This window comes from Aristolochia californica, unplaced genomic scaffold (genome assembly GCF_029961685.1).
Source record: "Aristolochia californica isolate CCGP_79_NKW_82.1479 unplaced genomic scaffold, dmAriCali1.0.hap1 SCAF_6, whole genome shotgun sequence".
Lineage (NCBI taxonomy): Eukaryota > Viridiplantae > Streptophyta > Magnoliopsida > Piperales > Aristolochiaceae > Aristolochia > Aristolochia californica.
In genome coordinates, this window is record NW_027182257.1 from 43,655,458 (window position 1) to 43,680,992 (window position 25,535).

Below are 25,535 nucleotides of genomic sequence, written 5' to 3' on the forward strand. Positions count from 1 at the left end.
TTTGAGCGTCATGTATAACTCTTTCATACCTGTTCTTCAACAAATCTAAACCATCGACAATGGTCTCACACTTTAAACGCGATCATCTTATGATCATAACTGCATATTTTTCATGCCTACAATAGGCTAGTAAGAGTAAGCATATTTAAGAAAATTCTCTCATCCATAAAAGTATTCTCTCTTCAATCTTCATCAAAGGTTTAATATAGAGGCCACACTAGTTCCTGCAGCTTGAACCAAGTGCAAATTTGTTTTATTCTATTACTGCTACTACAAAAGCACAAATTATTATTAATCAATAACTTTCTCATTTTTTCTTGAAAAGGGTGTGGGAAATCATCCATTCTTCTCCATTTTGATAGCCAAATAACTCGCTAGTAGAAATGCAAAAGCCCCGCCAGTAATTGAACCATTTCACTGCTTCTTCCTTGCTGCCAGAGAATGACTCCATTAGTTCTTTCACAGTATCTTCTTTGGCATCCACTCTTTTCAACCACTCTTCACTGCAAGATTTTGAAAATTAAATTCCTCATCGTATTTGGCCACTCAAGAGATAAAATAAAAATTGAAAAAAAAAAACACAAAAAAGGAAGATCGTCATTCGTACCCTGTACGTGAATAATGCTTCCCACTCAAAGTCCAATGGTCTATAACAGAAAGATGATCCTGTAATGCAGAATAACCGGTTGTCTATCATTTTATCCCTAATGGCAATGATGAAAAAAATAAAATCTTTTTGTTGTTTTAGAAAATCTAGACTGAAGACCACCAGTAAGGCAAGTATAGTTACTTGAGTGTTAACAGTCAAGGTGTATCTGTTCTCACCTGGAAATACAGAAAGAAAGAGGCTGATGGAGAAATCATCGTCCCCGATGGAAAAATATATTCCGTGAACCAGTCATCTTCATCAAGAGGCTACAACGAGTTCAAAGGCGGAAAAATCAATTAAATAGAATAGCAATAATGATGAGGTAAATGAGTGAAGATTCTATAGTTGAGCTTATACTGCATCCATTGGCTATTTCCTGATATATTTGATTTTAGAAAAGGAGGAAGAGAGCTTGAAATGCTTGTTCATAATCTATTAAACCAGGTTCAGAAGTGTACCTCATATTGATAAGCAAAGGTTTTGTGGCCTACATGCTCCACAAAAAGAAGGCCGGAGGGGGTCATCCATTGAGATATCAATCGAAGAAGAAGATCGTAGTTCTTCATATGCTATAGCAAGTATATAAACAAGCATAAAGTGAATTAAGCATGCCGATATTATATGATCCTATCTAAAAAATTAACGTTTAGATTGTAAAAGTTAAGTCCATGTCCATTCTGAATGATTAACTGAAGTTAGAAGCCTTTTTTCAAATAATAATGGAATCCTAAATCCCCTGTGTTGGTCATGGTTTTCTGACCTGCAGGGTTGACCCTGCCGAGTCTTTTCATGGGTCTAGGTGGGGTTGGAGGGTTGGACTTCCCCCTTCTGTTTTGGGTGAGTCACCATCGACCTGCCCCAAGTCTAGCCCTGGGCTCGGTTTGAGCTGACTTGACTTGGCCAACCCAATCCAGGTTTTGATGAACTCAATTTTTCACACATATTAAAGTTGGGTCTAGTTCATTTCAAATAAGTAGCAGATTAGAAGTCTTTTTCCAACAAAGAATTCAATGACATTAACTTATATGGATTGTTACCACTAACATACCTCAAACAATTCAATGACAAGTATCCTATCAAAAGATGCCTCCATTTGAAGTACGGTTATGTCTTCCAATATGACCTCAACATTTGATAGTTTTAGATTCCTGGAACACCAAAAGACAGTTCCTTCCGAGTAAGTCATGAAAAATCAAAAGAATACAGAAGCTAATTGACAGAGTAACTTGACTTACTTGCACTGCTCTTCAATATATTCCTTTTGTGAGATTGAGTTTGTAACAGCAGAAACATGGCAATTTCTATACTTTTGAGCTATGTGCAGAGTAAGGGCCCCCTGCCCGCATCCAAGGTCAAGCACCCTCTGACCATCTTTCACTTGGGCTCTTTCGCAGTACAGATCAAGCATTGCAATCTCTGCCTCATTCAGAGTCATAGAATCATCTTTAAAATAACAACAGCTGCATATATTCGCTAAAAAGAGTTAGTTTAACCTCGAAAGAAGAAAGAAAAAAGAAAACTATAAATGGACCCGAAAGCACAGTTAGCATATTGAACCTTCCTCTGCTATTCGATTAGATTATGTAAATGGAAAACAGGACTGTACCTTCCCTTCACTGTTTTGCCAAACATTATCTGAAGAAATGAAATGGGCACTTCATACATTTGTGAATCCAGAGTATTTGTTTCAGTGGCAATACTCAACTTCCGAAGATCTGTCAGGGGAATGAGAGGCAATATAGTTTAAAACGTTAATGTATTAAGCAAAACAAAACATAATAAAAGTAATCCAAACTCCAAAATCAGTGTTAAAATTTTAGTACTAGAGAATCATTAATGTCGTCTATCGTTTTTTAGTCCCTCCATTTCCGCATTCCTACCCTTGGAGCTGTGATTTCAGAACAACGTGCGAGATACTGATAAAAAACAAGATTAGAGCGAAAGAGCTGCGGCATTTACACAAAAGATAGAATCTTACACTTGGCAAACTGAATGACTTGTTGCGTTTGTTCCTCGTAGGTGGGTTTGTAACCCCACCGAAGACGCCTTTCGAGATGAATCCTCATCAGCCTCCGAATTTCCTCATCTGGGACAGACCCTTTTTCCAATCGCTTGAGCAACTCCTGCTTGTTGAGCGTTTCCCCATTCTGGCCCATGGAGAAAGAGAAAAAAAAGAAGAAAATTTCTGGATAATCAGTTCAAGTTGAGCAAGGGGGAATGTCTCCAAATGGAGTGATCCACACACAGACGGTTGTTTTATACAGCAGCACCGGAGGGGCGATCCGACTGAAAAATTTGTTCGCTCGTGATCAGGACTCATGCTTGCACGTGGACTGTATTCGGAGACGGCGGTAGGCAGCGTTGACTGGTTATTATAGAGGCGGCTATTAAAAAATTATTTCTTTAAAAAACTATAGAGTTGGGACGATCGCCGATGCCAAAAAATTTGGGCAGCAAAACAGAGCGACGACCCGACTGAACAATTTGTTCGCTCGTCATATCGTCATCAGGACTCCATACACTACACCCAATCGATGCTTCTCGTAGACGATTCCCATAAATTGTATTTTGGCTTTTTACAGTTTTATTACGTCCTCTTCAATTTTTTATTCTAACTTTCTTTAACCTTTATATTCCGACAATCATATAATCACACCCAAATTTTTAATCATGTAATTATACCTTCTTCCGTTTTTTCCGACTTTCAGCTGTCCTTAATATTCACAACAATCGCTCAATTTGTAAAACACTTGAAGATGCATGAGGAACAGGGAGTACTTGGTTTCCCTGGTTCATCGGGAATATTAGAACAGCAATGGAGAGACAACATCCTGGCAGAGAGGAAGATGCCTGCAAGTTTCTTTGCTTGGCATGTTTTCTAGAACCCGTCTCGGCGTAATCCGTAATCTTATTGCTTTCCAACACTTACATAAGACATTGGAGATAAATTACAAAACCCGAAATACTTATACAGCGATAGAAAATTGTTTAAAGGGCGGGGTAGAGGTCGGGAGTGAAGGGAACCCCATACTTGGGAAGCCATTGTTGTCCTCTGATGAATGACCTGACAGTGAAGCGTTGAGCGCGATCTGGGGTGAGGGTCTTGATGCCCCGCCATTTGACTCTTTGTGTTGTAACAGCTGCAGGCCCTCTGTTATCATACTCGACGTAGAAGCAGGTGTTGAGACCGAAGTCTCCTCCCCATGGCAGCCACCCATCCGGATGCACAAAGTCTCCTAAGTCGGATTGCATGTAGAAAGTGCGGGAGTATTGCTTCCATGGCCGGCCCAAGTAGGTGGGGATCTTGCTCTTGAGAGGGAGGTACTCGGGCTCGGCGACGATGGTGCAGTTGTGAAGGATCATCCCGGTGGGTTCTCTCTTGTCCTTCCTCCCTTGGGCTGTGATGATGTTCTGCTGGTTGTCCAGCGGCTTCCTTGCTACAAGGATGCAGTTCTGGAAGACGACCGCCGCGTTTCCAAACATGAAATCAACAGTGCCAGAGATGGTGCAATCGCGGTAGAATTGGCGTTTGGTGTGGAAGTAGAGGGTGTCCTGGTAAGCATCCATCCGACAGTTGTAGAAGACGGATCTGTCAGATTGGACGCGGAGGGCCACGGCTTGGTGTTTCGCCGCTCCTGCGGTGTTCTCGAATCCCATGTCCTTCGCCATGAAACCTTCACCAATGGCAGCTGCGAAAATTCCCGGCCGTCGAAAGTCAGTTTCAAGATAAGTAGTCGATCGAGAGAGCTATCAACAGCGGGGATGAAGAATCATAAATTAAGATAACATACCAAAAGTTGCAGTCTTGAACGTGGGGGTTCCATCGATGAAGTTGAGGCTTCCGGTGACCTTGGTCTTGTCTGGCCCATCTCCGATCATCACCACGTTCCACATGGTTTTGTCAATGACCACCAATTCCTTATAAACACCTTCCTTGACGTAGATGACAAAGGTATCGTTGCTCTTGAGTGGAATTGTAGCGACAGCTTCGTTGATGGTCTTGAACTTGCCGGACCCGTCTTTAGCAACCACTACATTGGGGGTTAAAGCGGTGATGTCATCGGCGGCTAGGAGACGCCGACCGGTCTCCGAAATCCACTCAGGAATGTCTGACGACTCGAGGAGGCGACGGTGAAGGAGAGACTGCAGGTCCAAGCCGGAGACGATCGACGAGAGTTCGGTGACCATGGCGAGGATGTTGCTGGTGAGCTCTGAAGCGGCCTCCATGAGCTTCTTCATCTTTTTGCCTGTTTCGCTATCCGCGCCCTCGAAACCGTCCAAGCAAGTCTCCTGGTAGGTGACAACAGCACTGAGCCATATCTTCACGTCCTCTATCGCGTCGTCGAGCTTGGATATGTCGAAGGCACCGAGTTGGCCGAGGGAGGTCTTGATGTCATCGATGGCGTACCCCATGAGCTCCTCGCAGTTCTTCAAGGCTTCCTTGGTCAAGGGGTCACTCTGCGCGTTCTTGAGCAAGGTAGAGTTCTTGAGGACCTTCTTCACCTCGTCCAGGGTCACTTTGAAGGCCAACTTGACGAGCTCCTTGGGATCGGTCGTATTTCCAGCAGCACCGGATAGACTGTTCTCGCAGGTTTGCTTGTAATCAGTTGGCTGGCAGATGGCCTTGATGGCCTTCACCGAGGTGTGGACCTCTCCTTCCCCACCTCCTGTACCGGAGTCGGGACTTGGGCCGCCTTGGTGGTGGTTGGCACTGACCGTGACAGCCACCACCATGGCGACGAGCACGAGCGAGGTGAGCCCCGCAATGACGATCTTCTTCTTCCCATCCCCTTCATTTTGCCCGTTCATCTTCCCATATCCACCTGGCATTCTTTCACTTTTTTTTTTTTCTGTTTTAATCTGGGATATCAGCAGATAATTGTATATCTTCTAGACCTCTCTTGGCCTTGAAAGAATTTATTGAAAGGCAAGAGAGCTGTAGAAGAAAGAGATAACCAAAAGAGCAGAAGCTCCTTTTCTGCTGGGAGGAAGAATGATTTGCCCATGCTTATAAAATAGAAGAGGCAGAACCAAAACAGGAACGAGAAACAACAGGAGAGAGCGAGCATGGAGGAGAACCACTGAACCGAGAAGAGATGAAGTGGTAGTGCGAGCATGGAGGACAGCCATTGAACAAAGAAGAGGTGAAAGAGGAAGAGCGAACATGGAGGACAGCCACCAAAAATGGATATCGATTCTGTTTTTTGTTTGGTTTCCCTGTAATAGAATTGTTGAAATAAGTTTCTAAAATAGGGGAAGACTAGTGTTGATTTGGCTTAAACAACGACCGACTGCAATTTTGACCCAAATTCTAAAATAAATAAAGACAAAAAGTTGATCGTTGGATCTCCTTCTTCGTTCGAAATCTTGGAAATCAATATTCCAACTGCCATGTCTAATTTTCTATTATCTTCCTAACAAAATTATTACTTTTATTAAGAATATTAAAAACTTATGATAACTATCATCTTATTTGTCCTTTTTATGTAGTGAAATTTAGAGTTGAGGTAAGATTTCAATTTGATCCTTGATCATGAACCTCATTCCAAAAACTGAAATGTCAAACCCAACTCCGACCTGATCACCATACCCTCAAGTGTATCACATTCTAGTAAACCCGACCCATCTCCAACCTGAGTTTTTTTTCTTCACCTCATCGAGTGTACTCCTTGTGAAACTTGATCCAATGCCCACCCCGATCGACATTAGAAAGAGAAAAAACAGACGTTTTACATGAGTTCCTTTGACATGTTATGAAAATTATGTGTTTCATTTATTAAGATTTTTCTTGCCAAATAGGGTTTTTATGAGTAACTCTAATTAGGTTTTTGTCAGTGGATATTTGAAAAATAACAATTTAATATTTTCTTTTAAAGACATTGGGATTCTCTTAGAGAAAGAAAAACCAATCATCCCCTAACTAGTGATTTTTAAAAAAGTTTATGTCTAAGTGATTTCATTAATCACCACTCATATATATCACAAACTATTAAAATATATATCATACGAAGGTATCTTTATTTCTTAATACGAATGTAAAATACGTGGTTGAGATGGTGGTGAGGGCGGAATTTCGTAGCCTTCCCCACACTTCTAGTGTGACCGTTTGAAAATTTTGTTGGAATATTTGTTTGTATCGATCGGGTCAATCATTGTATAAGATCTGTGCTCGTGTTTTTCTAGTATGTTCAGACTTTTTAGCGCATGGAGCAGGTTGGTTCACCTATGCGATTCCTCACCGCCGGGCCAGTCCATTGTATAGCGCACTGGTTTCAACAACTTTCCACATTTTTTCTTTTTGTCCACACGCTTCGCCGACGACTAAATCTGATCGCCGGGTTTGGCTTGGGAAGACGAGGAAAGGAGACACTGAGAGAGGGGAACCGAGAGAACACAGGTGAGCAGGTCGCCGAAGAGAAAATATGGCAGCTGTGACCACTGCGGTGATCGCGATTGTCGGATTGGTACTGAGTTGGGTCGCCATCGAAGTCGCCTGCAAGCCCTGCCTCGAAAAGGGTAGGGAAGCTATCGATCGATCCCTTGATCCAAACTACGATCCCGATGATAATGAAGGCATCACAGCTCCTCTCAACCAACATTAACAATCGGGCACAGCCCCAAGCTCCGCTATCAAGATCACCTGACTCGATCTGCCTTTTGTCTGTTTCTTTTTTTTTTTTTTTTTCTTCTTCACCGCTCTCATCTCTTGTCTTCTCGATTCTGTTAGTATTAATGATACTAAGGGGTTTTTATGTTTGCTCTAAGGATCTATCGTTGTTCTCTCCATTCTCCTTCACGCTCGCCGGCGAGGTCCAGCGACTCGGGCTATCGTCTGGTATTTGTTTTCTTGTCTCCGCTAAGGCAAAGCTCTGGCTGCAGGACGGCGTCTACTGCCGGTAAGATTCGGCCTGCGGCCTGCAGCCTTGGCACGATTGTTATCAACTGGTGAGGCGTTATGCTTCTCTGTGCTCACGGCCACCGGACCGGAGACAGGAAATCCGACGACGTTTCGGTAAAGACAGAACAAACGTCTTGTCAGTTCCCGAGTTCAAAGTGATACAACTTTAGTTCAATGTATTCGACCAAATTAATGAATAAAATTTAAAATAATAAAATATAAAATAAATGTGTGTAGATACTTAGATGTAAAATTCTACCCAAATTATAATACTATAAAAAAACCATTTAAAAAATAATATTGATTTCGATCAAGATTATGTTATTTTTAAATAACTAAAAAAATATTTAAAACACTCGGTTATAAATTTAATTTTAGAAAAACCAATAAATAAAAATTATTTCTTTCAACCCCATTTTTAATAGAATCCAATAGTCAATGGTTAAAATATCTATATAAAAAAATTATTTTTTATTCTATTAGTATTATTTGACTAATAACTTGTAAACATTATCTAGGTAATTTTATATTTTGGTAAATTTGATGTGAAAATTAAATATAAAAATTAATTTTAAATAAATTAAATCTATGAATTATATTTAAAATTATTTTATTTATATATTTATAGAAGTTAGTTTTTTAAGAATTTATTTGATGATACATCAATGAAAGTGAGAAATTTTGAATAATGCTTTTTCTTGATATATAATTGTTTACTAATTAATGTTATCTTAACTAGTTCAATTAAATCAATTTTATTATTAAATAAATGGTATTTAATTTAGAGAACATGGCAAAAATTATACTTTCGTAATTTTTTTTGTATGAACGAAAAGTTTTTATCAGGGCAAAAGGATAGAAAGAAGAGTTTCCTATTGTTCGAAGAATAAAAAATAAAAAATACAATTTTATACTTGTAAGAATATTTTTGCATTAGTCCTATTCACTAATTAAAGAAGCTCATAGAGAATATAAATGGGATTGATATATATGCTTCGGTCACAAAAAGGCAGATCCGATATGAAGAACTATTTGGTGCGAAATAACTATCTCAGTTGTTTGATCATGATCAATCACTATCTCAATTGTCCGATCAAATGGTTATCTCAACCGTTCCCTTGTTGGTTACAATAAATAGTATTAAGACTCTTCACACGAACAACCAGCAGACCATCTCGCCATCTCCGTCCCGTGTCAATGGTCGTCTTCCTCAATCTTATTCACGTATGGACACCGGACTGACGAACAATTAATTTTTGAACCCGTGGTGGAAATCGAAGAACGTGGAGTGTGTAAACTTCCTACACAGCGGAGAGATTATCGAGAAGCAGACTAGAGCTTGAATGAAACTTGAATGAGTACGAAAGACAGAGGATGTTGGTTTGTAAAAGATTTTTTTTTAGGTGACTGATGCAGTGGAATTGGCTGGCATGAATGTGTATGACAATGCTATTTCTTCTCGTTTTCTGTAGTTGTTCTACGAAGTTTGATGGGGCCGTCAATCCGCATCCAACTTCAGAGATTTTCACAGCCTTCTTAATATGGGACCTAAGTGAATGAATAACCCTGAATCTTAAACCCCCTTCGATTCTTCTCCCCCGCCGGATATGCTTGCTCAGAATCACTTGTTTAGTCCAATAAATGTTCCGAGGATAATATCAGAGACCTCGCAGGATCCTCGGAGAAACGGGACTACATATCGATATCGCTGCTTGCTTTTATTATATGATGAAATTTGTATCCACGTAAACGATAACCAAATCGTCAAGTAATTTGATCTTCTCCCCTGCCGGATGAATGCTTGCTCAGAATCACTTGTTTAGTCCAATAAATGTTCCGAGGATAATATCATAGACCTCGTAGGATCCTCGGAGAAACGGGACTACATATCGATATCGCTGCTTGCTTTTATTATATGATGAAATTTGTATCCACGTAAACGATAACCAAATCGTCAAGTAATTTGATCTTCTCCCCTGCCGGATGAATGCTTGCTCAGAATCACTTGTTTAGTCCAATAAATGTTCCGAGGATAATATCAGAGACCTCGTAGGATCCTCGGAGAAACGGGACTACATATCGATATCGCTGCTTGCTTTTATTATATGATGAAATTTGTATCCACGTAAACGATAACCAAATCGTCAAGTAATTTGGTCTTCCTCGACTTTTTCTGTAATCAATGCTGAAAAACACGCTTTCTGTTCTTGGAATTCAAATTTGATATTTTAGTCTTCTCCTGAAAATCATCAAGGGAAGGTTTCACTGGAACAGTTCGGTCTAATATTTCATACAGCAGTAGATGTAGTAAAGCGCTCGACGCTGTGTTGCCTCAGCGTGGGGACAATGACCAGTGGCTTGGCTTTCTTAAGAACAGCGCCCAGCTTGGCCAAGACGTCGAGCTTTTCCCCTTCCGGCAATCGCCACTCGAACGTGTGCAAGAGCGTGGCCAACGCATAAGCTAGCATTCGATCTGCCAGATACATTCCTGGGCAGATCCTCCTCCCCGATCCATAAGGGAAATAACGTAAATCGTTCCCGCTGTAATCCCATTTTAGGGGACCCGTCAAGAACCTCTCTGGTTCGAACTCCAAGGGCCTGTCCCAGGCTCCGGGGTCCCTTTCGATGGCCCAGATGTTAACTAGGACGCAGGAGCCCTTGGGGACTGTATATCCTCCCACGACAGAAGTCTGGCTTGGGGTCCTGGGGAGCATGAGCGGGGTGGTTGGATGCAGGCGGAGGACTTCTTTGATCAGAGCGTTCAGGTAGTGTAATTTGGGTAAATGGGATTCTTCCACAATGTTGTTCATCCCCACCACTTGCTCCAGCTCTTCTTGTGCATTTCTCATCGTTTCTGGGCGCTGTAACATCTCTGTCATCGCCCACTCCATTACCGTTGAGGTTGTGAAGAGGCCTGCCAGTATCAAATCCTGTGTACACGACGAGGTTGATTTAGTTAAAATAATTAAACGAAGTAGAACAATAATGAGAAGATTTTTATTGATAACCAAAAGTTAATTTTATCACAATACGCCCGATTTGAATTTTTATTAACTAAATACCTTCTGATTACCAAAAATGTTAAACAATGTCAGTCAATCAGCAAGAGGATCCTTCATGTAGAATAGTTTTTTCAAAGATGGTGGGATGCATGTGTAGTTTTCTACTTTTAAATTTGATGGAAGTACATAAAACGAAGCAATATAATAATCGGCTTACAACTGTTCCTCAAATGATTAACAAGTTACCGTGAGCAAGCCGTTGATGTTCTCTCGTTTGAGTGGTATCTTCGGATCATTTCTCTCGATTGTCTCTAACATGAGTTGCAGGAGATCTTTGGTCCCGTGAGGGTTGCTTCTTCCAAGATCTTTGGTGCCGTGGGGGTTGCTTCTTCCACCTTGAGTGATCCGTTCATGAATGATCTTCTCCCACGTGTGGTCAAGGCTCATGGACACCTTCTTCGCCTTCCGCACAACCCCTTGAATCCCCAAGCGGGCAAGCACCGGAAAAACATCGGAAACGTCGGCTCTGCCAAACATCTCAGAGACATCACCCACCACCTTGAGAATCTCCTCCTTGTGGCTCCCACCCCACAACACCCCCGTCAAGACATTGTACAGGGGAGCGAACACCAGCTCCCCGAAGTTAACCGGAGTGTTGACCCCCTCACGCGCCGTGGCCAACATCCGTTGAACCTCCTCCCGACGGATATGATGAAAACCCTCGATTCCCGATTGGTTGAGCATCTCGGCCATGGTTATTTTACGGAGCATACGCCATTGTTGGCCATAGGGCGCCCAACCCATGCCGTAGAGGCCGTTAGGCAGGGCAAGCGCGGCGGCGAGAACGTCCCGGTTGGCGAAGGTGGCGTCTTGGTTTTTCAGCACCTCTTTGGCGAGCGACGGGGAGGTGACGATGATGCAGAGCTTGCGACCCAGTTGGAGGCTCATAATGGGGCCGTAAATGCGGGCGAGGCCGGCGAAATGGACGTGGAGGTCTGGTTTGAGAAAGGGGAGGCTTCCCAAAAGTGGGAAGCCGAGGGGGCCAGGAGGTAGGGGAAGCTTTCCCTTGCCGGATTTCGCATTGGCCAGTATGTAGCAGGCGGCCATGAAAAGGGCAAGGCTGGCCGTAAGTAAGAGAGAAAAGGAGGGGAGGTTTGGTATTCCGCCATGACTCCACCAGAAGCGCAGCTCGTCGAGAGTTGTTGCATTCGTCTCCATTGGCCTTAGCAATGGCTAGCTGACCTCCTCCAGGGAATTTATAAAATTGGCTCACTTGAGGAGATTAGATAACATTCACTCTTTCATTTAATTAGAAGGGGTTAACCTTAAAATTAAGAGCTCACTTCCCATTCCAGTTTAATTCATTCAGTCTGGTTTCAATATCAAGAAACCTACCCTCTCACAGTGGGCTTTGTGAAAATGAGTCCTCCACACACCAATCACCAATTGCTGGTTATTTCTGCTGAAATAGTGGATCAATGACCTCAAGACTCAGACTCAAGATGCTTCCAATTCTGCAGTAAATCAAGCACTGTAGCAGGTGAGGATGGGACAATCCTTTCCAGCAGTATACAGGGGAAAGTTCATTCTTAAATGCTGTAGGAACAGTTAATAGTCATTGATAACTAAATGCATTTGGGGAGTCTTAATGACAGGCAACTGTCTCAGCAGAAATATAGTTTTTAGGTTTATGAAAGTAGCATAAAAGACAATTGTTCATTAAAGAGCTCATCAGCTTGGGCCCTGAATTAAATGTCTGCCATTACTTTGACTGATTTTGGGGTTTCTATTTTACTAGAATCAGTGGAGACCATTGTTTATTTATTTTTATTTTTTAAATGGATGATTTTGAAACTAAACAATAATTTAAGGTTTTAAAATAAATTTTAAAAAACTTAATATTTTTATTGAATAAAATAATCATGACTTTTTGCTACATTATTGAAACTGATTGGTCATCGACGTAGAGAGTTGGCCTAGCCGATTTGAATCTCGATCTCAATGTTTAATTTGGGTCGAAGGTCTATCCTAAAATTAATAGTCTTGCCATGTGTGAACCCTCATTGCGGGTCTTGCATGGAAGCTCACATATGAGCGCTTGTTTTAAAATGACTATCCAAGACCACCAAGCATTTGTTATGTCTTTACGAGGAGACAAAGAGAGCGGCCCTCTCTCCCACCTGGTCCATGTAAACTCACCTCCTCCTTGGTCACTATTTGATTATTAAGTCAGGGGAGCATTTATTTTTCTAAAAAAATAGGTATGAACCCCAAGTCCATATAAACTAGGTTGCACCCAACTTTTAACTTAAATATCAAATTTCAATTGAATAATTTAAAACCTTATTTTTTATTATTCTACTTTTATTTCTTGTATACATGATTGATGTTCTTTTTTAATTATTTTATGATAAAAAAAATATAAAACATTGTTACAAGTGTAATGAAATAATTTGTGATTTTTTAAATACTATAAATTTTCAGAGGAAAAAAACTTGGATGCAATAAAAATTTGCTAAAAGTTGTAGGAGATAATCAAAATGGGGTTTTAAATGGTATACGAATGAAACAAAATAAACTATTTTGCATACCATTTCAATTATCATTTCATTATTTTGTTTCTATTCCGTTGTCTGATTAAAAATAAGAGTATCTCATTTTCTATTTATTTACTCGATTATCGATCGATAAACAAGTAAATGGGTTAATATATAAAAAATTAATAAAAATAAGGAAGGAGGGTCAGTATATTATGTCACATAACGTAATACCATTGGTTACATAGTGTCACATAGGGGTTAAAGGTGATCCACCCTGATTGAAGAACATAACCCCTTGCATAAATTCCGATATGTATCAACCAAAACCCAAAATATATCATTGATTTAGGCAACCATGGTGTAGCAACTATTGCAGATCTAGTGAGGAGTTGGAGTGTCCCTTTTGTTAAGGGTGAATCCCCAAGCTTGCCTAAGTTAATTTCAGAAATCAAAACACATTCTCCTACAAAAAGCTAAAAACAAGAGGATAGACCTACTTGGTAAGTACAAAATACTTAATCTAGGTCTGGTGTAAGGGAATAACTCTGTTAGGCCTCATTAGTCCCCCTGATTGAAAATTTATATCCTAGAAAAAATTAAAAATATTTTTTCTAGGATACACATTTCCAACAAACCTTAAGATAAAATCCTATTATGTCATTACTAAGAAATTATATAATTTTTTAATAAATTTCTAAGAAAAATTAAATGGACTTGTTAGTGCATTTTCCAGGAAAATAAATAAAAATTACTAATCAGTCTTATACATTACCATACTTATCCGATAAATTTTTAATAAAATAAATTATCAACTAAAAAATTACCATGAAAAATTGCACTAATAGTCCTTGGAAACATATTTCAACAAGAAAAAATTTCCTCATGATTTCTCGGCCTATTTTGGTTGAAAAATCTTACCTAAAACATGAATCACTAATAGTCCTTGAAAACATATTTCTACTAGAAATACCTTTCCAATATTTTCTAAAAAAGGCACAAACAAGGCCTTAATGAATATACAATGCCCTGACCATCTTTATACGAAACAGAACAAATTACAAGCCGTAAAGCCAAGAAGAAGACATCGATTTGTCTTTCATGAGGACACAATGCCCATCAGGTATTGAATCCAACGATTTTTATATAGCCCAAATTTGTTTACTTTTTGTTAGTTTATGTAAGAATCCAAGATGTTACAACCAGCCAGCGAAGTCATTGATGAGAATTAGTTGTTCGGTATTCTATGACGGAGTAAGTGCAGAAGTAGTTGTTGGTTCCTTCTATGATCGAGTAAGAGAAATTAAATTGCATGCTCTAATTTAAGCCATGACGAATCCTATCTGGTTTGATTTTGAAACAGTGGACTCTTTTTTATAATAAAAGAATAAAAACAAAATACGCTCTGTCAACCATGGTGGTCATCACGTGGGACGACAAACTAAGAATATCATTTGATTCACCCAATATAAACATCATGGGTGCTCTCTCTTGCTCATCGAACACCAACGTTGAGATCTTCACTGGACTCCAGGCGACGAGCTTCATACTTGATCTCTCCGGCCATGGCACCCGAGAACCCCATCAAGCTAGAGTTGCTGAAGAGGTTGGAAGAAGGGTCTGTTCCAGATGATGAGCTCCGGAGACTGATGAGAACCGAGCTCGAAAGGCGTCTTCAATGGTGCCAGAAACCCACTTACGAGGAACAAGCTGCGGAGATCATCACCTTGGTCAAGTGTATGTTTCTTTTTTTTCTCTGCTTCTCTCTCGTCACACTACGATCTCCTTTCCAGAAAAAAAACTGCTTTACAATCTCCTAGCAAGCGCTTCTAATGCTGAGACTGTGCATGAAAAATCTTTATATAGAGAAGTTTCCCATATTCATAGAAAAATAGTAGGAAATTTTGTAAAACGGAATCAAGCACGAGTTCCAGAGACGAGATGATCAGAAGAAGTTATACAGGAAATGCGGTCTCCAAATAGAGAACTTAATTGCAGAGAAGATAAAATCTTCAGCTTGAGTATGTCAATCTCATAGCCCTGAAAAGAAAGAAAAATGAAGTTTCGAAAAGGCAGCTCTGAATTGTATTGGAAGGTCAGAGAGGGTGGGTGCAACTCGCCTTTCAAGAAATTAAAATAAAACATTAGGAAAGTCTATCTGTGCCGAGTGCTCACGGATGAATATCATTTTTACTATTATAAAATTTATGTCAGAGCTGTTGAAAGGTGAGAATTTTCATTTTTTAATTGCAGATGTTGGCTTTAACAAGGGTGACAGAGAACAGAGAACTGATAATTATCCTATACGATATGGCTGTTGATTTATGATACCATAGGAAATAACAGGACCAGTCAGTTGTGAATGAAACCCGTCCCCCGCCGTGCTCTACATAACAGACCTACTTCCAACTTGGTTTTTGTTAGAATTATGGTTTCAAATAGATAATTTATAAAATAAATTACCATGATATTAGAGGCGTGGGGCCCACTTCTAGATGTTGTCATTGGATGTTCAGTACAGGGAATAATGACCAACACATCTCCCTGTAGAGGTAGATTAAATGGGTACATTGACTTAGTGGACACATCCCTTGGGACTAAGTAGATATGTCTCTCTTGAGGGGATGTATCCCTCCTGAGAGGATGTATCTCTTCTAAGAGGATGTGTCCTTATGAAAAGTCATTAGTGCACCCTTTGAAATTCTATATAAACCTCCATGATCTTACAAGTGAGGCTAAGGCTATTTGCACACCCAGTCTGGCTGAACGGGAGCAAGTTTATCACTTGTAAACGAAGTATAAAAGATTATCTTGTGCACTTCAAATTCTGTTTATATTCTTCAAGATGAAAGGTACGCTCTCTTTATTCTTCTTATTTCAATTCTATGATATATGTATGGTTTTCATGATAATGGAATTATGGAGGATTTAATATCTATTTTTTATGATGTTTATATTATTATTAGACATGAAGTCTAACAAATACAAGTGATTAATGCCTCTGCTGGTATCATAGAGATAGATTATAGGTTTCTATATTTTTCCATAATTTTTTTGGAATTTTTGGATATTTATTAGTGAATGAAAATAAGCCTAATTTAGGCTTATTAGGTTTTGGCGCCGCGGGCGGGCCTGCTGTGTGCGGGTTACTGTGTACGGGCTACTGTGCGCGGGCCTGCAGCACGGGCTATTGTGCGCGGGCTACTGCACGGGCTACTGTGCGCAGGCCTACTATGTGCGGGATACTGTGCGCGGGCTGCTGGCCACGGGCCTGCTGGTGCAGGCTTGTGCGGTCCGGGTCGGTGATGACCCAGAACCATAAACCAAACCGGGTTTTTACTAATATAATGAACCAGAATGTGTTTTAAGGGTTTATTATTACCCAGAATTGTATTTTGAATAGGATTTCCATGTTATTTGGCTATTTGAAGTATTTATAATTAGTGTTATTGCATGTCTTGTTATATATTTATGTATTTGTATGTGAAAATTAACTTAATTATATAATTTGCACAATCCCCAAAGGGTAATGCATTTTGTATAAATTAAATTAATTTTATGTGTGTTTATTTTGAGTATAATTTGTTTTATGAGTTATACTAATTTTATTATATGATTAGCAAAATCCCCAAAGGGTAATGCGAATTGTATAATTAGATTTGTATGTTGTAAATTAATTCATATAAATCCCCAAAGGGTAAGTATGAATTAATTTATTTGTTTATTTGTTGGTTTGTGATTGTTGGTTGTTTATCATGTGTGGAATGATTTGCCTAGTAACTCTCATGAATCCCCAAAGGGTAAATGGGAGTACTAGATGGTTGAAATGATTCTATAATTATGTATGTTCTCCCAAATATTGAAATATTTTCTGGATGACAGGAATATCCAGTAGTGGACATAATTTTGCTGAGTCCCTAAAGAAAAATGTACTTGATGGGACTAATTATGTGAACTGGTCACAACGGGTTGACTTAATGCTACGAGGCTATAGGTTTGATAAGATTATCAAAGTGGATACTCCTCCTCAAAGACCTTCCCAAATAAACTACCTTGATAATCTGAAACAGTATAGGAAGGACCTTAGAAAATTCAAGGAATGGGATAATGCTAATGAAATTTCTAGGTCACATATTCTTGGGGCTCTAAGTGAGACTCTCTTGATGACTTATTTTCATGTCCCCACTACAAAAGAGATTCTCGACCAGATTGAGGCTAAATATGGTAAAAAGTCGTCTACTCACATCAATAACTTATGGCAAAAGTTCACTCGTGCCAAATGGGAAGAAAATGCTGATGTGAGAAAACATGTAAATGACATGCTTGCCATGGCAGATGAGTTACAATATCATGGTAGACCAATGGATGAAGAAACTAAAGTGGTCACCATTATCAACTCTTTACCTAAATCTCTCAAATATATTCAAGACTTTTATTCTTTGTCCAAGACAAAGTGGACTATATTTGATTTGGTTAATATGATCGACCACCAGTCCGAAAGACTCAATCCAAGTATTGAGTTAGATAAACCTTCACCTAGTGCTAACGTAGTTTTGAAGCCGAAGAAAAAGAATTTTAAGAAGAAGGGAAAGAACTTTCGATTTCAAAACTTCAAGGACAAAAAGGTCAATCAACAAAGGGTTGAAGTACATGCAAATCAACGTGTTTGCTTCTTCTGTAATAAGACAGGACATATAAAGAAGTATTGTAGGGCTTTGAAAACCATGCAAGAAGGGCAACAGGAGAACACCAGTGAGTCCTTATCTCTTGAAACTTGTACTATTTATATCAAGCCTTTTAGTTGGTGGGCTGATTCTGGTGCAACTGTTCATGTATCGAATGAATTGCAGGGTTTCAAGGAGCTAAGAAAGATTGAGGACAAAACAAGCTTTATTTACATGGGAAATGATGAAAAGGCCATTGTGGAAGGCGTGGGCACTTACCGGCTAAAGCTTGTTGATAATAAGTTTTTTGATTTAGAAGATTGTCTTTATGCTCCTTCTATGAGAAGAAGTCTATTATCTGTATCTTGTCTTGAGAAACTTGGATTTACATTTTACTTTGGCAATGGAAAGTTTCTTATGTTACAAGATGATAAAGTTATTTTGAGAGGTTTTCGAAATTCTGGTCTATATCAATTGCAACTTAGTGGAAATATGGTGTTCAATGTTTCTACTTCTTTGGATATTAAAGAAAATGAATTGTATTTGTGGCATTTACGACTAGGGCATATAAACAAAGATAGAATTACAAGACTTGTGACACAAGGATTATTGAAAAATCTTTCACATAATGATTTTCCTATTTGTGAGTGTTGTATATATGGGAAAATGACAAAGATACCCTTTCCACCCAAAGGCTCAAGAAGTTCTCATGTTTTGGATATTATTCATTCTGATATATGTGGACCTATGAATGTGAATACTCGTAATGGTCATTCGTATTTTATCACATTTATAGATGATTTCTCAAGATATGGAAGAGTATATTTACTGCATAGAAAAAATGAGGCCTTAGATTATTTCAAAACCTTCAAATTGGAGGTAGAAAATGCCACAAGAAACAAGATCAAAACATTGCACACCGACAGAGGTGGAGAGTATTGTTCGGAGTTATTCTCTGAATTTTGCAAGTCAAACGGGATTATCCATATGTTTAGCATGCCTTATACATCTGAACAGAATGGTATTGCTGAAAGGAGAAATCGAACCTTACTAGAGATGGTAAGATGTATGATGGCACTTGCAAATTTGCCAATATCCTTTTGGGGCGAAGCATTATTGACAGCTACCTATATCTCAAATAGAGTGCCTTCAAAGTCGGTTGAGAAAACACCTTATGAGGTATGGTCAAGCAAAACTCCTAGTCTTAACCATTTTAAAGTATGGGGATGTGTTGCTCATGTTTTAAAACTTGATCCTAAGGACAAATTGAAGGCTAAGACTCGAAGATGTTTATTCGTTGGGTACTCTGAACATTCGAAAGGATATAGGTTATATGATCCCAAGGAGAAGGTGATTATTGAAAGTAGACATGTAAAATTCATTGAGGATAGATTTGATTGTGATGAAGATTTAGGTATGAAGTCTCACTTGGAAGAATGTGTTGAAATGTCTTCTTCTGAATCTCCTTCTAATATAGAGAATTCTACCCAAATGGATATTCGAAGAGGGACTAGAGAAAGAAAACCTAGTCAACTCTTATCATCTTCAGATTTTTATACCTATGCTGGAGAAACTTATGAAAGAACAAAGTTGAATGAAGATGTTACTGATCCTGACACTTACGAGGAAGCACTCCTTGATGTGGATTCCGACAAGTGGAAGTCGGCAATGGAAGAAGAGATGGACTCTATGTATAAAAATGAAGTTTGGAATCTTGTTGCTCCTCCTACATCGGTTAAGCCCATTAAGTGCAAGTGGATTTTTACAAGGAAGAGAAATGTTGAAGGGAAAGTTGAAAGATTCAAAGCTCGTCTTGTTGCCAAGGGTTTTACTCAACAATACGGGATTGATTATGATGAAACATTCTCTCCTGTTGCAAGAATACAGTCTATTTGAGCTCTCCTGGCATTGGTAGCATATTATGACTATGAGTTGTTCCAAATGGATGTTAAAACCGCTTTTCTAAATGGAAATTTGGATGAGAAGATTTATATGGAACAACCACGTGGATTTGTTAGATCTGGAACTGAAGCAAAAGTGTGTAAGTTGGACAAGTCTATTTACGGTTTGAAACAAGCCTCAAGATTATGGAAAATCAAGTTTAATAAAGCAATGACATCGTATGGTTTTACTCAGAATCCAGAAGATCACCGTGTTTATATAAAAACAGTGGAGATCGCATTGCTTTTCTTACTTTATATGTAGATGCTATTTTATTAGCCGGGAATGATATTCAGTTACTCCAAGGTATAAAGACATGGTTGTTTCAGACATTTGATATGAAAGACCTTGGGGAAGCTTCTTATATTCTTGGCATTAAAATTATACGGGATAGATCTTTGCGAAAATTGAGTTTGTCTCAAGAGAAGTATATCGACACTCTTCTGGATCGGTTTCACATGTCTAACTGTATACAAGGTAAAGTACCTTATGATAGCACTAAAAAGATGAGCCATGTGGATTGTCCTTCTCACCTCAAAGATAAGTTGGACGAATCTAAGTATCCATACGCTTCTGCTGTGGGGAGTTTTATGTATGCTCTTATATGTACAAGACCTGATCTTGCTTATGCTGTTGGGATTCTTAGCCGGTTTCAGGCTAATCCAGGTTTTACTCACTGGGAAGGGGTAAAATGGGTAATACGCTATCTAAAAAGAACAACGTCATATGCTTTGACTTATCAAGCGGACAAGTTGGAATTGGTTGGTTATTCCGACTCAGATTATCAAGGATGTGTTGATACAAGAAAATCTACTTCTGGTTTTATCTTTATGTTTGGAGGAGGTGCTATTTCTTGGAAAAGCAAGAAGCAAGATTGTGTCGCGCAACCAACCATGGAGGCAGAATATGTGGCTATGAACTTAGCTACAAGGGAAGTTGTCTATCTTCGCAAATTCTTGCGAAGTCTTCTAGTGGTAGACTGTGTGGAGCGACCTATTCCTCTCTTTTGTGATAATGAATCTGCTATTGCTATCACGAAAGATCCGAAGTGTCACTCAAAGGCTAAACATATCGAAGGCAAATACCACTATATACGAGACATGCTGAGGAAGGAGGAAGTTGTTCTTTATAAGATATCTTCTTCGGATAACTTAGCTGATCCACTAACCAAGTGTCTTCCCGTGACCAGTTTCACTTTCCATGTGGGGAACATGGGTTTGATTTGTTTATAATTGATGAGACCAAGTGGGAGAACATTGTTTTGTATGCATTGTGGTCTCAATGATTTGTAATACTATGTATGTCATGACATTGTAATTTATATTCCATGGAATGATTTTGACAAAATGCATATGCTTTTGTGTGAAAATATGAGTACTCAGTGTATGCCATGAGATTCAGCTTCCCTATTAGGTATGCACTTGTACGTGTATATATGAGGGTCTCAATAGGGAATGACGGTTGAGTCTCTAAATTGTCCAGGCCAATGGGACTACATAGGCACAGTTTCCTTTACGGCTAATACTCATGCTGGTATAGAACTTTACCCTGAGCTCCTCAGGTACTGAGTATGCTATGGACGGTGAGATGCCTTGATGTCCAGCTTTTTTATTAGGTATATACTTGTATGTATATACGGAAGGGTCTCAATAGGAAGGTTGGGTTGGATGTCTAAATTATTCAGGCCTATGGTACTGATTAGGCACAGTTACCTTAGTGGTCAATACTCGAACTGGTACAGAGCTTTACCCTGAGTTCAGGTCCGAGTATGCTATGAATGGAGACCGCTGAACTGGCAAATTTGATAAGTATGGATTTGGTTTATTCCCCAGCCTTGGATATCTAAGATATATATTGTGTAGGCCCGGGTTAACTACACATGTATATTAAAGTGTTTAAGGTAATGCCTATGGTCATGGTATGGTTTTATGTGTCAAAATTGATTTTTTATGTTTTTTTTAAAATCGGAATTTGAAATGGATTTGAATCCAAGTGGGAGTTTGTTAGAATTATGGTTTAAAATAGATAATTTATAAAATAAATTACCATGATATTAGAGGCGTGGGGCCCACTTCTAGATGTTGTCATTGGATGTTCAGTACAGGGAATAATGGCCAACACATCCCCCTGTAGAGGTAGATTAAATGGGTACATTGACTTAGTGGACACATCCCTTGGGACTAAGGAGATATGTCTCTCTTGAGGGGATGTATCCCTCCTGAGAGGATGTATCCCTCCTGAGAGGATGTATCTCTTCTAAGAGGATGTGTCCTTATGAAAAGTCATTAGTGCACCCTTTGAAATTCTATATAAACCTCCATGATCTTACAAGTGAGGCTAAGGCTATTTGCACACCCAGTCTGGCTGAACGGGAGCAAGCTTATCACTTGTAAACGAAGTATAAAAGATTATCTTGTGCACTTCAAATTCTGTTTATATTCTTCAAGATGAAAGGTATGCTCTCTTTATTCTTCTTATTTCAATTCTATGATATATGTATGGTTTTCATGATAATGGAATTATGGAGGATTTAATATCTATTTTTTATGATGTTTATATTATTATTAGACATGAAGTCTAACAGTTTTTGAGGGGAGGGAGACCCTTGCTTGCATAAGCAGATGGAGGAAGCCCCACCCTCGGTACTACCAGACCAGGAGCTCAACCTGCAGCAAAATGGCAGGGGGAGCTTTCCCAACCCCTCAGCAAGCCAAGGTATCTCCTTTGCTTGTGCAGGGGGGGAGCCTCCGGCACATAGGCCGCATGGTCACCCCTTCTTCCCAATATTTTGCACAGAAACATAACATTCGTCCTGGAAAACAACTAACTTTTCTTCTCGGAGATTGTTCTACATAGAATTTCCTTTTGAGAAACGAAATGGTGCTGATTATTTATCTAATTATTTTTCTTATGATTTGATAAAAATACAAATTTCTGCTCACTGCCCAGCTCTCCGAAAATTGGGGATCGCTACTGAGTCTGATTCTTTGAACTCCGAGATGTACGAGATGCCAGCTTCCTTCCTCAAGACCATGTTCGGAAAACTATTGAAAGGAAGGTGTGTTACTATGCCCAGCTTTCAAGAACAAGGAAGAGTTTTTGCATCAGATAGTAGAAAAAACCACAACTTGAGGATGCTTTTTCTGAAATAACAATTACAACTAGTTTGGTTTCTTATTTCTTTTCTAGTTGGACTTGATTATGCTGTAACATTTTGCAGTGCATGCTATTTCAAGGACGACTCCATGACATTAGATGAAGCAGAGGCAGCAATGCTTGATTTGTACTGTGAAAGAGCGCAGCTAAAAGATGGCCAAAAGCTTCTAGATCTTGGATGTGGGCAAGGAGCCTTTACTCTTCATGTTGCTAGAAAATACAAGAACTCTCATGTCACAGCCATCACAAACTCAGCTTCACAGAAGAAGTGCATCGAAGACCAGTGCAGGTGAGCTAAATTGATCCAACTCTACTTTCTTTTAGCTTCTGGGTGTGTTTAGAAATGAACGCCATCTCCTTTGCTCCTCTCACTAGGATCCTGAAGCTGTCAAATGTAGAGGTCCTATTAGAAGACATTGCCAAACTCACGATGGAGACCACCTTTGACAGAATACTAGTTGTTGGATTGTTTGAGGTATGTGAAAGAGCTTCTCCTACCTTCTTCTACAAAGAAATTTACCTGAAAAAGCTGCAATGCTTATGCTCTTGGTGACAGCATATGAAGAACTACGGCCTTCTTCTTCAGCACATATCTCAGTGGATGACCCAAGATGGCCTTCTTTTTGTCGACCATGTTTGTCACAAGAGCTTTGCTTACCAATACGTGGTAATTTCTGAAGCTTAAGACTCTCCCTTTCCTCTTTAATTTTTCTAAAAGTTAGCCATGTTTCTAATAAATGTTTTCTATGCAATTTTCCTTTGTTAGCCTCTCGATGAAGATGATTGGTTCAGTGAATACATTTTCCCCCCTGGGTCTTTGATTATACCTTCAGCCACCTTTCTTCTCCACTTCCAAGTAAGATTTTTACTCAGACTAGACTGTCTTTTTTATTCTAGGAATTCATACTACTGTTCATGTGTTACAGGATGACGTTTCCCTTGTGGATCATTGGGTTCTCAGTGGGAAGCATTTTTCGCGCACCGCGTAAGTAGAGAAAAATATATAGCTTAATTTACTTTTTGGTAAAGATTTATGTTCCTAGTTTAATCTGATACAGGGATGAGTGGTTGAAGAGGTTGGACGCTAATATGGATACGGGAAAGGAAATATTGGAATTAACATATGGTAGCAAAGAAGCAGCTCTCAAAGAGATAAACTACTGGCGAGGATTTTGCATCTTTGGAAATGAAATATTCGGCTACAGAAGAGGGGAAGAATGGATGACTTCTCATCTCCTCTTTAAGAAAAAATAGGCGGAAAATGCTGAGTGTCTCTGCATTCAGAGTAGCAATATATGTGAAGTTGGATGCTTTTGAAATGAATTTGTGTTAAATAAAGATCTACCGCTTGAATTTAGGCCCAAACTAGTTTACATAGAGAAGTAGTTGGTACATGTAAACACCTCTTGTCACCTTTACCTTCACTACATCCTCTACCTCTACTAGAACTATCACCTCTACCGCAACCTCGTGCAGATTTTGATTGCCCTTAAGTATCAAGGGTAGTTGTTTCTACCCCCTTAACTTCTTTGCTGGCCTTCGATGCCTTCTAAGCTCTTTTTCACTTGTGGTGAAGGGATGATAAATGCTGATCTCGTGTTAAATGCTATGGAACTCACTATAGTAGTTAGTTATTGTTTTGTCACCTCTTTTAAGACTAAATAATCTTGCTTACAATTCATAGACTTTGTCTCTTTTATAATTCTATAAATAGTGTATATCACGATAATATTATTCTACATTCCTATATTCTACATGGTATTAGAACTCCCGATCGATTAATTAGAATTAGTTAACATCGTTGGAAATCCTTATCGGAAGCATCCTCCGTTGCCGCAGCCCACTACAGCCGCCCATTCTCGGTACTTTTCTCTTCCCCTTCTCTGTACAATTTGCGGAAGATATTCTAAAAAAAAAAAAAAATCCCTGCTGACGACCACCCTTGCCACTGCCTCTGCCTCTACCGCCGCACCAAAATTCCTTCGCCCCGTTGCCGCCCTTTGCCACCATCATCGCTGATGTCATTGTTAGCCTTCGCCCGCTACACTGTCTTGCCGACGACATCACCATCGTTCCGTCTTGTCTGCACCATCACGATCCTTCATTATTCCCTTCGCCATCACCACAACCGCTTCCCGCGCAACAAAAAAAAAAAAACTTGTCTCTCCCAACGTTGTCGCCCCGCTACCACTTGTTGTTGCCGCCGACCGCTCTGCTGGAACCCAAACCGAATACCTAAGTTTACCCCTCGACGCCCTGTCTCGCACAAGTTTGCACGTGCGACTTCTCACTATAGAACCTCTTCATCCCATCCAGATGATGCGATTATGTCCGCTTTAGCCGTTATCAATGTCGCTGTTCTTCCTCCGAACGATGCAATTTCGTTCACTTTAGCCACCTCCAGTGCCGCTGTTCTTTATCCGCACGATGCGATTCGGTCCGCCCCAGCTTCCAGTGCTGCTACTCTCTCCAACCCAATTCTGAGAATTTTTTTTTTTTTTTTTGTTTTGAGACTAAGATTGGACTCTCCTCTCTGAAGATAATAAAAGGTGATTGAATTAGAGACAAAATCAAACTATTGAGTTGTAATCAATATTGTACGTCTTTTTTGTAATTCTATAAATAATATATACTTGATTAATATAATCACGATAACATTATTCTACGGTGAAAACAATTAAATTACAT

At 39.5% G+C, this 25,535-nt stretch overlaps 5 protein-coding genes across 5 annotated transcripts; 2 read left to right on the forward strand and 3 right to left on the reverse strand.

Annotated features, from left to right (window-relative positions):
* Window positions 1-86: 86 nt before the first annotated feature.
* On the reverse strand, window positions 87-2,904 carry LOC137934212 ((S)-coclaurine N-methyltransferase-like). The gene is made up of 8 exons (XM_068778487.1): window positions 2,628-2,904; window positions 2,256-2,364; window positions 1,885-2,109; window positions 1,698-1,797; window positions 1,108-1,218; window positions 826-915; window positions 608-666; window positions 87-503 (listed from the first exon to the last, which is right to left on the reverse strand). Exons 1-8 carry the CDS (start codon window positions 2,803-2,805, stop codon window positions 308-310), a joined length of 1,068 nt encoding a protein of 355 aa, XP_068634588.1. The 5' UTR covers window positions 2,806-2,904; the 3' UTR covers window positions 87-307.
* Window positions 2,905-3,637: 733 nt separating this feature from the next.
* Window positions 3,638-5,479, reverse strand: LOC137935483 (putative pectinesterase/pectinesterase inhibitor 28). The gene is made up of 2 exons (XM_068780130.1): window positions 4,441-5,479; window positions 3,638-4,338 (listed from the first exon to the last, which is right to left on the reverse strand). Exons 1-2 carry the CDS (start codon window positions 5,477-5,479, stop codon window positions 3,638-3,640), a joined length of 1,740 nt encoding a protein of 579 aa, XP_068636231.1.
* A 1,415-nt stretch (window positions 5,480-6,894) lies between these two features.
* LOC137934214 (outer envelope membrane protein 7-like) lies at window positions 6,895-7,401 on the forward strand. Its single transcript, XM_068778488.1, has one exon. It carries the CDS (start codon window positions 7,072-7,074, stop codon window positions 7,249-7,251), a length of 180 nt encoding a protein of 59 aa, XP_068634589.1. The 5' UTR covers window positions 6,895-7,071; the 3' UTR covers window positions 7,252-7,401.
* Window positions 7,402-9,746: 2,345 nt separating this feature from the next.
* On the reverse strand, window positions 9,747-11,756 carry LOC137935129 (7-ethoxycoumarin O-deethylase-like). Its single transcript, XM_068779792.1, has 2 exons — window positions 10,796-11,756; window positions 9,747-10,477 (listed from the first exon to the last, which is right to left on the reverse strand). The coding sequence occupies exons 1-2, from the start codon at window positions 11,654-11,656 to the stop codon at window positions 9,836-9,838; spliced, it is 1,503 nt and encodes a 500-aa protein (XP_068635893.1). The 5' UTR covers window positions 11,657-11,756; the 3' UTR covers window positions 9,747-9,835.
* Window positions 11,757-23,406: 11,650 nt separating this feature from the next.
* Window positions 23,407-24,108, forward strand: LOC137934075 ((S)-coclaurine N-methyltransferase-like). Its single transcript, XM_068778288.1, has 4 exons — window positions 23,407-23,514; window positions 23,614-23,703; window positions 23,774-23,832; window positions 23,906-24,108. Exons 1-4 carry the CDS (start codon window positions 23,407-23,409, stop codon window positions 24,099-24,101), a joined length of 453 nt encoding a protein of 150 aa, XP_068634389.1. The 3' UTR covers window positions 24,102-24,108.
* The last annotated feature ends 1,427 nt before the right edge of the window (window positions 24,109-25,535 follow it).